This window comes from Pteronotus mesoamericanus, unplaced genomic scaffold, assembly GCF_021234165.1.
Source record: "Pteronotus mesoamericanus isolate MK-2021 breed Mesoamerican mustached bat unplaced genomic scaffold, CSHL_Meso_final contig_72, whole genome shotgun sequence".
NCBI lineage: Eukaryota > Metazoa > Chordata > Mammalia > Chiroptera > Mormoopidae > Pteronotus > Pteronotus mesoamericanus.
In genome coordinates, this window is record NW_026555242.1 from 1,335,454 (window position 1) to 1,351,842 (window position 16,389).

General features: G+C 42.8%; 1 protein-coding gene across 1 annotated transcript; it reads right to left on the bottom strand.

The window, feature by feature from the left end:
- Positions 1-141: 141 nt before the first annotated feature.
- KCTD13 (potassium channel tetramerization domain containing 13) lies at positions 142-12,735 on the bottom strand. The gene is made up of 6 exons (XM_054582812.1): positions 12,308-12,735; positions 10,850-11,019; positions 3,281-3,370; positions 3,139-3,191; positions 2,269-2,464; positions 142-822 (listed from the first exon to the last, which is right to left on the bottom strand). The coding sequence occupies exons 1-6, from the start codon at positions 12,549-12,551 to the stop codon at positions 586-588; spliced, it is 990 nt and encodes a 329-aa protein (XP_054438787.1). The 5' UTR covers positions 12,552-12,735; the 3' UTR covers positions 142-585.
- Between the last annotated feature and the right edge of the window lie 3,654 nt (positions 12,736-16,389).

Below are 16,389 nucleotides of genomic sequence, written 5' to 3' on the forward strand. Positions count from 1 at the left end.
TCATCCTGGGAGTCAGCACCAGATCCTCAACTCAACTTTATACCAATAATTTAATAGAAAATTAAAATAATAAATAATACAAAACAGATTGAGAAGATAGCTGAGCTGGTGCAGGCCCAGGCCAGCCTAACACAAAGTTAAAGAGGTTGGGAGAAAGGCAAAGGAAAGAAGGAGTCAAACTCCCCGCACAATGGTTGGGAGGCAGCTCAGAACGTGATGGGTGTTATTAAGGGCTGGCTTGACACTTTGGCATGGATAATGTACCAAAAAAGAGAAAGGGAATTCTAAATCATTTTAAACCAGCTGGTAAGGGAAAACAGCTGGGCAAAAAATGGTGATGAGGAAATGGATGTAGGCCTTCTGAAGGGCTCTGACTGAGGGAAGGGCCCGGAATGTACTGTGTTATTAGCAATGCAGTGGGAATGAATGGAAAATGGCCAAAGTGAGCTATATACCATGCAATAAAAGGACAGAAGGGAGACCCACGACTTGGCCAGCAAAGCCGGGGCAAAGGTGTGGGGAGGAGGGAAAAGAAAGAGGGACTGGGTCCCAGTGGCAGGAGGAAAACAGGGAGCAAAGTCAAAATCAGTCTTTGAAGACAATCTGTTGGCCATGAGGACGCTCGTCATGGGTGATGTGGCGCCGGACATGGATCCTGCGGACACGGTGCTCTCGGTTCTCCTCATCCTCCCCTCGGCCCACCCCACCACCTCCAGCTACACCCCCTGTGGCCTCCAGGAGGGCTGGGTCTGGGCCCCGGGGAGTCTCGTAGATCAGGATGTTCAGGGTCTCCTCAAAGATCCGGGCCTCTGGGAATTCCACCTGCAAAAGGCCAGCAACTCACAGCTCCCACCCTATGGTCCAGTCACAGAACCACCCCCTTCTCCCAGCTGCTCCTGCACTGGCACACTTCTGAGCCTTTGCAATCACAGGTTCTTTGGACTGGACTGTCCTCTTTGCAACTTCTTTACTCAGCAAAGTCACTTATAATTCAAGGTCCAGCTCTGAAGTCAGGCAGTTACTTGTTTTCTCTTCCTTGCTACTAAGTCTCTTGGTGTATTTTTTCTATAGACAAACATTTACTGAATGACTGCACTGTACAAGGTGTTGCAGACACTGGGGATATAGCAGCAAACAAAATGAAGTTTCTATCCATGGAAAGTTTACATTCTAGGGGGAGGACACAGACATACACTTAATAAAATATAAACTGTCAGATGATAACAAATGTTATAGAAAAAAACTATAGCAGGAAAAGGGGTGGGGATGGCCATGGCCGGGAATGTTATAAGAGGAAGTTTAGAGAAGACCTACTGAGAAGATGACATTTGATCAATGGCCAAAGGAGAGCAGGGAGGGAGTCACGTGGGTAAGTAGAGGAAGAGCAGTCTGGGAAGCGTGTAAAAGCTCTGGGGCAGGAGTGGGCTTAGTGTATTATTTGAACATTAGCAGCAAGGCCAATGCAATGACATGGGGTGATGCAGAGAGTAGAAGGGATGAAGCAAAGAGGTGACTGGGGGTTCCTCTTCTGTGGGTTGGAGTCATTTAACTAACATAACTCTTAACAAGCTGCATTCTAATTGTTGGTTAATCTTCCTGTCCTCACAGTAACAGAGGCAGCTTCTTGGAAGCTGGGTTCATGCATTCCATAATGTTTCCTAGCTTCCACTGTGTAATAGACTCTTCCACTAGCCTCCACTAGTGCTAGAAAGATAGGAAAAAATAAAGATGCAGCCTTAACCTCAAGGAGCTAACACCTTACTACTAAAGTTAACCCCCCTCACCACCCTCACCATCCCCACACTACACCACCATATTTAGCTAAGAAAGAAGTATGACAAGCTTTGAGGTTGTTGAGGTGAAAGTTCATGAGGGAGGGTGTCCCAAAGAAAGCGATGTATGGCTTGGGTCTTAAAGATTAAGCACAAGTTCATTAGGCAGAGAGGGATGAGGAAAAATAATCCCAAGAAAAAGGAACAGTGTGTGCAAAGTTGGGGAGGTATGAAATAGTACTGGGTACTTAGAGACTTGCAAGATACCTAGTGTATCGGAGGCACATCCATCATATGAAGGTCAGAAGAGACCAGGCAGAGGCTAGATGGCATGACATCATGATTTACACAGTTAAGACCCCAGAACTTGGAACTCTGCTCCTGTCTCTCAGTGATGGACTTTCCCCGACCTGATTTGCTGCACTGCCTTTGTTTAGGGTCCTGGTCCTGCCAACCACTATAGCCCTCCCTGACCAGGCCCTGAACCCCTTCTGACCTTGGTCTGCTTCTTCTCCGTGGCATAGACAATGGAGGTGCAGCACACCTCGGCGATTTTGCGGCCCTGCCCGTAGAAAGACCAGCAGCAGATCTCGTCCCCCAGTACATCCTTGAGGAAGAGCAGCCGCCCATGGAAGCGCAGAGCCAGTTTGTCAAACAGCTCGATGTTCTTAAGTAGGTTGTCATCTGAAGTGCTGAAGACCAGGGCCCAGCAGACCTCAGCACAACTGGCTTCCCTCCCGTTGTTTCCCCCAAACCAGGGCCCACATACCAAGGCTCGGGTCCCGCCCATGGGTTTGGTACCCAGCAGGGAGCTTCTTCCACCCCTAGGGCCAGGCCAAGCAGGCCTTAGCAAGGACCTAACATTTGCTGGGCAAATCCCAGCACAGCAGAATGGCTACCTGTGCAGCCTCTGGGGCCAGGCTGCATCTCCTGGCATCCTAGCTCCACCACTTTTTAACTGGGTGAAACTAGGCATGTTATACTTTACTTCTTGGTGCCTCAATTTCCTTAGCTATAAGATGGAGATCACAACAGTACCTCCCTCAAACAATTGTGAGAACTATGAGATTTAATATGTTTAAAGCACTTGTAAGTAATGCCTATTATAAAATAAGCACTTAGTAAATGCTAATCATTATCATCTAATCCTGACCTGAACCCCAGTTTACTGTCAAAACTGATGCTCAGAAGTGAAAATGACCTGTCCAGAGTACCCAGTGGGTAAGTGGCAGAGCTGGAATTCCCATGCAGGCAGGCACTTTTTTTGTCCCTCTGTATGGCCACAGCCCTCCCCTTGGGCCAGGAGCAGGGCTGTTTTAAGCCCAGGATTCAACCCAGTGCACCTCCCTACCCCCATGGTGGTCACCTGGTATAGGAGTACTTGTTGTTACTGCGGTTGTGCAGAAGCTTCACCACGGGCTGTTAAGGGAGAGAGGATGGAGAAGGGTGGGGATCAAGTTGCAGGGAGAGGCCCCCAACCTCCACCCTACAGGGCTCAGGGGCCTCACCTTGGAGGTGCTGGCCAGGAGCTGCTGCTCCTCCTGGGGAGATGTCACCATGGGGATGAGGCACAGCGGGGACAGGTTCTCCCTTTTTTGCTGGAGAAGAAGCGGAAGGTGGTTAACAGCACAACCAAAGGTCACTCACTCACTTAAAAGCCTTCAAAAGCTGTTTGCTGCCTTTTGGCGGGGGGAGGGGGGGGGCGCGGAATCCAGACTCCTTAGTTGTCCACAAGGCTCTCCATCATCCAACATCTCTGATCTTGTCCCAACCCTTCTCCCTCACTGATGGCCTTTGTGTAGCACATCCAGCTTATGCCCACCTAGCCCTTCGCTCTTCCCACTACCAGAAACTGTCTGCACTCAGTTGTTGTGGGGCTGGCTCCTCCATACCATTCAGATCTCAACACAGATAGTGCCCCCTCAGAGGGTGCTGGTCTGGTCCTGGCTAAAGCAGCCTCCGCTACTTTTATCAGTTCAGTTCCTCATGTTTTCTGTTTTTGGTCTATATAGCCTATGGTCTGTCTCTTCCCATCTAGGTGGTAAGTGTCTCGTATACAAGAGATGCTCAGTAAGTATCTGTTGAATGAGTAAACCTGGCTTGGTGGAAGGTTGGAGGCAGAATTAGAACCAGACACATAGGCTTCTTTTTCTCTGTCTTCTAGAATCTTCATGCCAAAACTCCTCTCACCTCCCCCAATCTAAAAACTAGATGTGCAACTCTAATACAAATTCCAAAAAGGTTTTTGAGACACCCATAAAACTTTTTCTAAAATTAATACGGAATAAAAGTCTACTAACATTTACATCAATTTTTCAAAAGAGCCAAGAGGAAAGACCAACCATACCACATATTAAAATACTCTACAAAGCCGTAATAATGAAAACAGTGGCTTTGGTGCAGAAACAAACAAAAACAATGAAACACAATAGAGTTTGGAAACAGACTAACGTATATTATGAGAGCTGATATTTACAATGAGGACACCAAAAATCAGTGGGGAAAGTATGGAGTGTTTTGATTATTGTTCTGTAACAAATTATTCCAAAACTTAGCAATTTAAATAAACATTTTTCAGTTCCTGTGGGTCAGGAATTCAGGAGTGGCTTAGCTGGGTAGTTCTGTCATGGGGTCTCTCATGAGGTTACAGTCAGGTCAGCTGGGGCTGTAGTGATCTGAAGGCACAAATGAGTCTGGAGGATATATTTCTGAGAAAGCTTGTTCATATGGCTGGCAAGTTCGTGCTGGCTATTGGCTGGAAACATCTGATGCCTGTCACTTGGGCCTCTCCATAGGTTTGCTTGAGTGTCCTCATCATATGGCAGCCAGCTTCACCTAAGCAAATGAATTCCAGAGGGAGCAAGGTGGAGGTCTCGAGGTCTTTTATGACCTAGTTTTGTCAGCCCTATTCCGTGTGGGAGAAACCTACACAAGAGAATGAATCCCAAACTAGAAAACAAGAATCATTTGGGAGTGCCTTGGAGACCAGCTCCCATTGATTCAAACCCCTCCCATATGCAAAACACACCCACCCCCTCCCAAGATCCCCCAAGTCTCATCTTATTACAGCATCAGCTTGAAGTACAGAATCTTATCATCTCAATCAGGTCCAGGAGAGGATGAGGCTTCTTGGATGTAGTTCCTTAACTATAGCTCCTTAAGTACATTTGCTCTTGATATGAAGACCTGTCAACTAAAGAGACAATTTTTCTCTTCCATATATCCAATATACAATGGTGGAACAGGCATTAGGATAGTCACAGACGTTAGAGGACTCTTGTTCAAAAGGGTAGGGCAGGGGTCACTGCTTCATGGAAATTCTGTAATCCACTTGGACAAACGTTGGGAGCTCTCTCATCCCTACTCTTGCCCCAAGGTGATTCTCTATGGCTCTTGGCTTTGCCTTGAATCATTTTTCCTTTTCCATGAAAGAAAGTCCATGCTTGCAGCTCCATGACTTCCTTAGCCCGTTTCCTGCCTGTAAAGCTTTGGGGGGGGGGGGGGTCTAAAGGCCTATTCTCTTCTTGCACTTTCTCTATCCCTTTCAGTGTTTCTGCCAATAGAATTCGCTTAAGCCACAAGCATGAATCTTTGTGAAATCAGCTCTTCTCCACCTTGGGTTTATGCCAAGACTGCTGAGGGACAACACCTTTAAGCTTTTTAGTTGCACTATTATTTGATCGAATGCTTCTCTGAGGTTATCTTCTTCGATATCTTTGAGGTCTTAACAAACTATTTTACACTCACATCCTGAGGTTTATCTTTAGACCATGTTTTACTGAAAACACCCTGTATTTGATCTTTGCTTAGAAGCTATTTATTCATTTTAACATCTTTTGTTATCTGGAAAGGCTGAGAATTTCCAAGCTCAATAATTCCTGGCTCCTTTTTGTTTAACCGTTTTTCCATTAGCTTACCATCTCCTCTTTTACTTTACTGTAAGCAACAAGAAACCTGGTGGCAACTTCAATATTCTGTCCGGAAACCTCTTCAGCTAGGTCACCCAGTTGATCACGTATGTTTTCTACTTTCTACATTACTGTAAGACGGTGTTGCTAAACTTCTGCCACTACTGACAAAGGTCACCTTTGCACCAGTTTCCAATAACATTTTCCTCACTTCAGCCTCCTCAAAGGTCATGGGACTTCTATCAACTGACTCCTTAAAACTCTTTTGGCTTTTGTTAACAACTCCCCTCTTCCCAGTTCTAAAGCCACTCCCACATTTTAAGTATTTGTTATGGCAGAATCCTACTCCAGATAACAAAAGCTGTTATCTATTGCTGGGTAACAAATTACTACAAACTTATTGGTTTAAAACAACAAAAATTTATTATCTCACAGTTTCTGTAGATCGGGAACTTGAGATTGGCTTAGCTAGGTGTTCCTGGCCCATGATCTCTCATGAAGTTGGAGTTCAGATGTTGGCCAGGGCTGTAGTTATCTGAAGACCTGACTGGGCCACAAGGATCCGCTTCTGAGACAGTTCACCCATATGACTGAGAGACTGTGCTGGCTGGTGGCAGGTTTCAGTTCCTCACCACGAAGACCTCTCCCTAGGGCTGCTTGAGTATACTCACATGGCAGCTGACTTCCCTCAGAATGAGTGATCCGAGAGAAGGGCAGAGGCAGTGATGTCTTTTATGACCTAGCTTTAAAAGTCACACACTATCATTTCTGCAATATTCTACTGGTGACATAGGTCAGCCCTATTCAGTGTGGGAGGGGACTAAACAGACCAAATAAGTGGAAGACAAGAATTCTGGACAATTTTGGTGGCCATTTTGGACACTGGCTAGCACAGATTAATAGGTGGCAGTGAGGAAACTAGCTCACTCTACGAAGGACAAAAGAGTTAAATCCATCTGTAATTCATATTTACAACAGTGAATTCTATTAGATTAAGAGACTCATGTATGAAAGATAAAACTATAAAGCTATATAAAATGTAGAATGGGAAAAAACTTCTTAAACAAGATCCTAGGCCAAAAAAAAAAAAATTGACTACATTAAAATAAAGAATTTCTCCAGCTGACAATGGAAAGTGTGCCCTTACAAATAACCCCAAGTAATAATGTTGAAGGAATGATAGAATTATAATTATTTTACAACTCTAATGAAATTATTGATTCAGGTAAGGGTAATCAGTTGCTGTATGGTTGACAGTAACTGCCATTCATATAGTACCAAAACAACATCACACAGATTACTTTACAGTTGACAAGGGAATGTAACTACAAGGGAAGGATCACACCAACATCACCTGAATCAAGGGGCTAATTCTGAGCATCACTAATGATGAATCATGTTAACAATATTATGGATCTACCAATATAACATAATACGAAATATATAAAATTACCTAAAATGTATTCCAACCAAAGTGTTTAATATCAAGCCTTTTTAAATCCACCATTTAGTTTATGGAAAATTCAGAATGGGGCCCGTTACAAACCAAATGATACCACAAGTAAACAACCAGGCAAATTTGGAAACTAGGTTACTGTGTAGGACATTTGGTGGTCCCTTTAACAAGTCAGCATTGTGAGAAAAAAGGGACTGTTTTGGGTTGGAAGAGCCTTTAAGAACATAATACCCAGACACGATGCAAGGTTTTAGATTGGGTCCTTGTTTAGATGAACCAGCTATACAAGACATATCTGGAATGAATGGAGAAATTTGTGTATACCCTGGATATTAGATAAGATAAATTTTATTGACAGAAAGATGGCAATTATTAACAAACAAAGCAGATTACAAACGGCACATACAATATGATTGTATTTTGGTGCACACATGCACACACACATACACGCACACCCAAAAAGACCCTGAAGGACATTTGGTACTTCTATATTTTTAATTACCTAAATTTTAATTTTCTAAATTTCTATAACATATACATATTGCTTAAAAAATAATAAATGGTTATTTACAATAATAAATCAAGGATTTCCATTCAACAATAGACAGGCAGCTGACAGTTGAAGAGAAAATACTGGCAACACCTAAAACTGGCTAGAGGTCCTGGCCAGGTAGCTCAGCTGGTGAGAGCATTGTCCCAATGCACCAAGGTTGCGGGTTCAATCCCTGGTCAGAGTACATGCAAGAATCAACCAATGAATGCATGAGTGAGCAGAATAACAAACTTGTTTCTCTCTCTCTTTCAAATACATACATACATACATACATACATACATAAAATAAGGAGAAGAATTACAGAAAAATAAAACTGACTAGAAATTATTATCTGAAACAGACTTTCTCAACTGGAGTTCCTCAGCTGAATCTGAAAACCCAGCAAATAACATGAATAACTATTTTCTCAACTCTCCCAAGGATGATAAATAGTACTATTCTAGATACATAAAAGAAGAGTAAATTTATTCTATTATAATACATGCCTTATAGTAATAGCGCTGATTTTCCCTATGAACTAAACAAATATATGCAAGGGTCACCTGTAAAGAAACAAGACTTTAAAAAAAGAACAACTCAGTAGAAAATTTGGTAAAGAATATGAATAGGCAATTCACAGAAGGGGAAACCACAAAAAAACTAGTATATGAAAAGATCTCATTAGTAATCAGAGGCATGCAAATAAAAATGAGATCACTCTATACCAATCAGACTGGCAAAATTAGAACAATGGATCATGCTCTGTGTTGTCAAGGATATAGAGAAGATCCTTATGCACTCCTGATTAAGAATATAAAGTGCTACGGCCGTTCAGGAGAGTAATCTTGATGATATTGCTGAAATTCATTTGTATGTGTCCTGTGACCCAGCAATTCCACTCCCAGCTACAATCATGAGAAACCCTGACCCAGCACCCACTAGGGCACATGTATAAGGATGCTCATGGTGTTACTGTTTATTGGGGCAGGAAGTGGGGAGGCAATCTAGGTCCCCAACCTCAGGGGAATGCCTAAATATAATCTGGTGAATGCATACCATAGATTCCTGTGCAGCAGTCAGAAGAACTAAGTATACATAGAGCAGCATAAATAGATCTTGAAAAGTGTTGAATTAAGAAACAAAACACACAATCTGTAATGCTACTTATGGAAATTTAAAAGGCACATAAAGCAATGCTTTAGCTACCCTCACTGGTGTGGTTCAGTTGGTTGGGTGCCATCCCACTAACAGAAAGGTCGCTAGTTCAATTCCCAGTCAGGGCACCTGCCTGGGTTGCAGGTCAGGTCCCTGCTTGGGGATGTGCAAGAGGCAACCGATCGATGTTTCTCTCCCTTTCTCCCTCCCTCCCCTCTCTCTAAAAATAAATACTTTTTAAAAATTATAAAAAATGTTTTAGCTTTTTGAGGGTACAAACATAATCCAAGCATATGTATCAAAACATTAGAACTGGAGGGGTACCTATGGGGGAAAGTGACACGGGCAAGGGATTGAAAATGAAGGAAAGAAATAAGAAGAAAAGGCTTCATAGACAAATGCTGATCAAGTGTCACACACTGAGGAGTATGATGAACTCAATATTCTGTACCTAAATCTTAAAAACAAAAACCTCCAAACAAACAAGCAAACAGTAGTCAAGTGAGGTGGGGATGGGAATGGTCTCAGGGAAACCTGGAAAGGAGGTAGTTGGAGCACAGAAGAAAAAGCACTTGCACTTGGAAGTCACATAACCTGGGGGTGAATGTGAGCTCTGCTGCTTAGTAACTCTTTGACCTTGGATGCACCCCCAACTTCCCTCATCTTTCTAAAAATGTCAAACAAGGGTACAAGATGTACATACAAACAGGCAGCAGAATATTCCTGACACACAGTAGTAATTCTGTGGGTGTGGATAACATTAGACAAACATTAGATTGAGGAGTAGGTGTGAGATAACATTAGATAAATGTAAAACTATAGCTCAGGAATATACTCCCAAGATCATCCAGTTCAAGCTGCAAGCGGTTACCCATTAATGGGTCCTGAAACAAGTTAAATGTGTCTCAAACAGCATTAACAGGAAAAAAAGAAAACAATATGTCAGAATGCATTTCACTGAAAGTATCATTTTATAAATCTTATTTCAGATATATATACATATATTATGTGTACGTGTGTGTGTGTGTGTGTGTGTGTGTGTATGTGCGTGTATACATTGCATTTTTGCTATGGGAGGCGGTCACAAGGTTTGAAAAACATAGATACAGCCCAAAGAAATTCTATACTTTCAGATTCCACGAATATTTCCCAAGATAACAAACACTTGTTCATAGTTGCTACTTTTTAATATACAAAGAACATAAAAAAAAGAAACCTTATAATCTCCATTAATATTGTATCATAAAAGGACATTTTTAACATTGTAAAAACAGGACAGAATAAAAGGCTTTATGTAAAACTCACTACATTGTACATATTTTCCCATTTTCCTCTCTTTTGGAACATGAGAACAGAAGGCCCGAGGTAGGAATTGACTCACTCAAGGTTACCTAGTCAGCTGTGGTGGAGGTGACACTTAACCCGTATGTCCTCATAACCCTACGAGGTCCACAGAAATGAAGCACAGAGTGGGGCTCTGGAACCCCCAACCCTGTTTTATTGGGAGTGGCCCTGTTTATATGAGATTTCCTGGCAAAAAAATTTTTTAAGCCACTGGGGTGGGGGGGTGCCAGGGTAAAACCAGATCACAGAGGTCATTATATTCCAGTTTAAATTTAGATATTTTTCCCCTAGTGGCACAAGAGTTATTTACGATTTGATTTCTGGGCAAAGGGGAGAATAGACTGGGATTATGCTTAAGGATAATTAATCAGGTGGTAGTGTAACAACTGGTTTGGCTGGATAGAAACAAGAAGCAGAGAAAAAAGTCATTTAACCATTGAATAGTCCTGGCATGAGATTTTGAGGGGGGCCCTTGCTGAGGCAGCAGAGATGCAGAAGACAGCACCCACAAATTTTCTAGGGTCATGGCTAGTGAAAGCCAGGCCAAAGGCAGCCTCTGTAGGCAGTACCCAACACTTCCTTTTTTCTTTTTTTAATGTCCCTATATCTAACTACTTAAGAAACTCTCCCAGGGATGTGGGCATAGGGGTGGAAATCAGGAGGTGGGGAAGGGACCCTCACCTGCAGTGCCAGCTGGCAGTCTTCAATCAGACCCTGTACCAGGTAGTAGCGTGCTTCGCCTAGCAGCTCCCCTAGTTCTCTGGTACTCTCAGGCAGTGGCACGGACCCATCCCGAAGGTAGTTGAGGATTGTACCAAAGTGGCGGCCGCTACGGTCAATCAGCACCCAACCTGGTGGGGTGGGGAAAGAAAGGAGAAAGGACGGTTTCGCTGGGGACCCTGGAGCTACTAAATTTTTATGACAAAAAGGACTCTAAAGCTACAAGTCTGAATTTTTCTAAAACTTCTGTCTTATGCAAGAATACACTGTTAAAACATGCCCAGTGGGTGTTCCCATAGACAACCTTTTTTACATATCCAGCCAAAGAGAATTGATTCCCTCCCAAGTCTGTTCTACATTGACAAGGTTCTCACCAAGAGGAAGTTCTTACAGATTACCTTATCAATAAACCTCTAACCTTTTGTGTTAATTCTAGCCATTCTATTTAATTTAAATGTATATCCCACCCTATAAAATCACTACCATTTTAACCTTTATATTCATCAAAGAACTTATTACTATCTGGAATTACATGCCCCCCCCTTTTTATGTTTACTTGTTTATTGTTATCCCCTGTCCGCACAAAAAAGTAAACTCAGCAAGGCTAATCTCCTCAGATACATTTACCAGAACAAAGTATCTTCAGCACTGGCACTTGACAAACGCTGAATAAATAATTTCTTCACCTTTAGATTTTTGAAGACTGACCTCCAACTCCTAAATGTTTATTTTCCTGTTCTCACAATCCGTGTTAACCCCCTCTGACTTCCAACCCTCTCCCAAACTTTAAGCTTCCACTTGGGCATGTGGGGCCCAAACCTGAATGCAACACTCCAAAAAAGGAAGGTTCACCTGCCAAAGAGAACTCTCCACCTTCCACTCTGGTGTCCCTGGCAAACCCAGAGCAGCCTTCTTCTACAATCTGCATTTACAGATGGATTCCTAGAGTGTGTTTGGGGAAACACAGAGACCAACAAGATCCTCCAACTCTCCAAGCTGGTTGTTAGCAGTGCTAAGATAGCGTGGGGAACAAAGGGCTAGGCGGTTCGAAAAAACTGATAAAGGTGGCCTGGAAGGGTGCTGCTGGCAGCGGGGCTGGGAGAACTGGGTGGGAGTGATAATGAAAATTCTGAAGAGACATGTTGAATCACTTACCACAGCGCCTGGCGGAGTTGGACAGGGGAAGTTGTTCCCTAAGTGTATGCAGGTTATTGCTGGGGCTAAGGACTAGGAGACGAAGGAGATCATGAATGAAAATGGGGAGATGAGATGGGGTGTAGGGGTTGGTGGAGGTGAGATGGGTTGACTGCATAGTAGTGAAAAGAGAGAAGGGGCATAAAGACACCGGGCGATGAAGACTAGGGGGTAAGCGATCCGGAGGATGGAAGACAGACAGCACCAGTAAGGGTATCCCAGTACCTCCGGCGTCCGTGAGTACCTCCGCGCGGCCGCTGAACATGGCCTTGAGCATGGTGTCCTGTCCCGTGAGGGTACGCAGCGTAGTGTAGTGCAGAGAGCCCCCGACGTTCAGCTTCACGTATTTGCTGTTCGGGCTCTGCGACTTGAGACCGTCGGCGGCGGAGCCAGGCTCGAGTCCCCAGGGCTTAGGGACTTCCAGGGACAGGGACTCGGCCGCCGCCGGGCCCGAGGCCTCGGCCGACATGCCAGGTGGTGGTGGCGGCGGCGGCCGGCGACCTTAGGCTTTCAACGTGCCCTCCGCTCCAAAAGACGCTGAACCCGAGCCCTCGGGCCAGACAGCTGGACTAACACGCCCACACGTTGCCGCTACTCAGAGACGCGGACCGTCAGCCCCTACACGCCGGCACCTCCCAGAAGCTCAGCCCAGCGGCTGCGCAAGCGCGTCAAAGTACCGGGCCCGGCCTCGCGAGGCCCAAAGTGCGGAGCATGCGTCGTGGCCTTCGGCTGGTTAAGGGGTCAGACGGGGGGCTGCGGCTGGGCTGGGGCCCCGGGAGGTGTGCTCCTTCCGTTAGTACCGGAGACCGAACTCCACACTTGCCTGGTGTGGAGATCGACATCCCCATCTGGTGGTTGGGTTTGCGCTCCCAGAGCGATTCCCGGGCAGGACGGGAAAACTGAGGCCCCGAGAGGCAGAGAGTTGGGCAAGGTGTCCCGCCTGACAGCCCCCTTTATGCTGGGCGGAGAGCTGCGAACAGAAACACCAAGGGAATCTCTTAAAGAAGGCTGTTTAAAAAAAAAAATCCAGCTGAGTAAAGATCAAATTGGCTTTATTCAACCATTCTTGAATCAGCATCCCATCTAGTAAATAGAAAGGAGCTCCCTAAGCTACTGAAAATAAAAGATTTTTAAAGCAGAAAGGAAGCGAAAAAAAGAAAAATTATTAGCAAAGAATGCATTGTTTCAGACAAGGTCACCCTCCTGAAGGGACGGGAAGGGGGTCTTTGCGGGGGGGATTATCTCACTAGTACTCACCATGTTGACGGGTTAAAAGTTACATTCCTGGAAGATCTTTAGGTTAGGTATTAAATCTTGATTTGCTGATGTGGGACTTAGCACAAGCGACTCCCATTTTGGGCCTGTTGTTTCTTTTTAGCAAGGCCAAAGAGGAGGGGTGTCCCAGGGGCAATAGTGCTTAAGATATGTAGAGTATGAATAGGTAAGGTCATCATGGAGGGCCTCTCTGAGGAGGTGATCCTGAACCGTAACTGAGAAGACGTGGCCAGGTAGACATGTGAGGGCAGAGAGTTTCAGGTAGAGCGAAAGGCAAATACAAAGACCCTAAGACAGGAACAAGCTTGGTGTATTTAAGGAGTAGAAAGAATGTCAGAGGTGGCTGAAGCAACCCGGCAAAGCTCTTAGATCCCAGCTAATGTGGTGAGATGCCCAACCCTGAAAGAAAGAAGAAAGAAGATAAAAACATGTTATTGACAACAAAGTGTGGTGAGAAGTGTGATGTAACCATACAGCTTAATGTCTGGCAGGGAGATTTGCTGGAGGGAACACTATACATAGAATTATAGAACTGTAGGGGAAGAAGTGGTGTGTTGTGTCCTCGAGAATTGCTTTGTTTAATTTCTTCTGCCCAGAATCAGAACATTTTCTTTGGTCCCTGATTAATGACAATTGGCCTTTGGCCAAGTTCCGAAGATACAAGGTTGCACAGCACCATCCTTATCGATCCTTCTGCCAACTAAAACTGGGCCAAATATCTGCTTCCTTCATGTTTTCTCACGCTTACCCTAATTTGTACCCTTATCTTTCTAACTGATACAGTTTCACTAGGGACAGTTTAGAATTGCAGTGACCATTTTGGGGAAATTTGATAAGAACAAGATTATTTGAGAGGTACCTCAGAACAAAAGGGGGAGAAACCCTCATGAGGAAATTGTCTTGTTTGTCAAAAAGAAATTATTTTGTTTAACATAGGTGAAGTTTTACTTCTGTGCTTTGTAGATTAATAAATGCTGACTGTAAAAAAAATTTTTATTTATTTTTAGAGGGAGGCAGGGAAGGAGAAAGAGGGAGAGAAACATCGACTTGTGAGATACATCTATCAGTTGCTTCTCAAACGCCCCCAGCTGGGGACCTGGCCTGCAACCCAGGCATGTGCCCTGACTTGGAATCAAACCAGCAATGTTTTGGTTCACAGGCTGGTGGTGCTCAATCCACTGCGCCACACCAGCCAGGGCTAAATGCTGACTTTTTAATTGTATAACTCTATTAAATTGTCTAATGCCTGCTGTCTTTTCTCCTTGCAGAAGGATCATTGATTAAATTTTAGAGTAGAAATTTCATATTTTCTGAAGTATTGCATAGTTCCCCATCACCGTTTTACTGTTTGTTCCCCTCTCCTGGAAAACTTTAAAAATTAACTATTAAAAATTATTCCATGGTATGTGTGTTCTCTAGGAATAACCAATCCAGTTAAACACTTTAAAATGTTTAAAGAATTGTTAAACTATATATGTTTTCTTTGTGGGCACTTAAAAGTGTATTTATGTAATAGGCTTCATTATTATAGTTACACGATAAGACAAGGTCTTAGTTCCAAGACAAAAGAAGAGCGTTTGGCATGATCTATGTCTTTCAATTTGCCATCAAAAATAATGCCAGAACAATATTTTGGTTTGTACAAGACCAGGGTTAATTTTCAAATGATTTAAACCTTTTTAATTTTTATATTGACTTTATAAATTATCATAGATTTCAGTTTTATTTATCTTTTTAAATGTTATTTTTTATTTTTTGCAGTCACCATGCTGTACATTACTTCCCCAGAATTTATTTATAATTGGAAGTTTATACATATGTTTATACATAATTGGAAGTCTGTACCTTTTAAACATCTTCATCCATATACTCCACGTCCCACCCCTACTGCTAGTAACCACCCTTTACCCTCTTTTACCTCTCCCTGCCCTACTTTCCCTCTGGTAATCACCATACTGTTGTTTGTGTCTATGAGCATTTTTTTCTTAATCCTTTTACCTCATTCACCCACTCCCCTAAACCCCCCTCCTCTAACAGCTGTCAGTCTGTTCTGTGCATCTATGAGTCTGCTTCTATTTTTGTTTGTTTATTTTATTCATTAGATTCCACATATATGTGAAATCATATGGTATTTGTTTTTCTCTGACTGCCTATTTCACTTAGCATAATATTCTCCAGGTTTATCCATGCTGTCGCAAAAGGTAAGATTTCCTTTTTTATGGCCAAGTAGTATTCCACTGTGTAAATGTACCGCAGCTTTTTTATCCACTCATCTACTGATGTACGCTTGGGCTATTTCCACATCTTGGCTATTGTAAATAACACTGCAATGAATATAAGGGTACATATGTTTTTTTCAAATCAGTGTTTTGGATTTCTTCAGATGTATCAATGTTTCTTTTCTTAGATATTTATGTATTGTTTTCTCTACAATTATTCTTCATTTCACTTTTTCCTAAATTCAGGTCCCAAATTTAGGCTAATAAAACCATTAGGACATTTTTTATGCCTAAACTATCTTTGGGTTTCTTAAAATGTCCATTAGGTAACACAAAGATCTGCTCTTGTACTCTATAAAAGAAAAAAAACAATAGGAATAATTAGAATAGAATAATTATTTGGAATTCTTCAAACATTAATTCAAAATCATTATGAGAGCTCTTTTGTCTACTAAACTCATACTTAAAAAAAAACAAACCCTAACAAATCAGGAGAATTTACTTTTCTAAGTTATTTACACATGAGTAAAGTATGTTAATGTAAATATCTGTCAATTATTGTATACTTTTCCAGTTAAAAAAATTATATTAAAGCCATACTGGTATGATAACTACAAAAAGATCTTTTTTCAGGATTTTAAATTCACAAGTCCCTTTCCCTTTTCGATCATGAGAAGTCTGAACAAGCATTAGGGGTACTGGTTAATTACAGGGGGATCATAAGAGACCTACTCCTTATTTCAGTCTTTAATTAGGTCCAGTAACCAAGCTGTATCTACTTCATCAAGAGCTATAGCAATAATAGCAGAATGT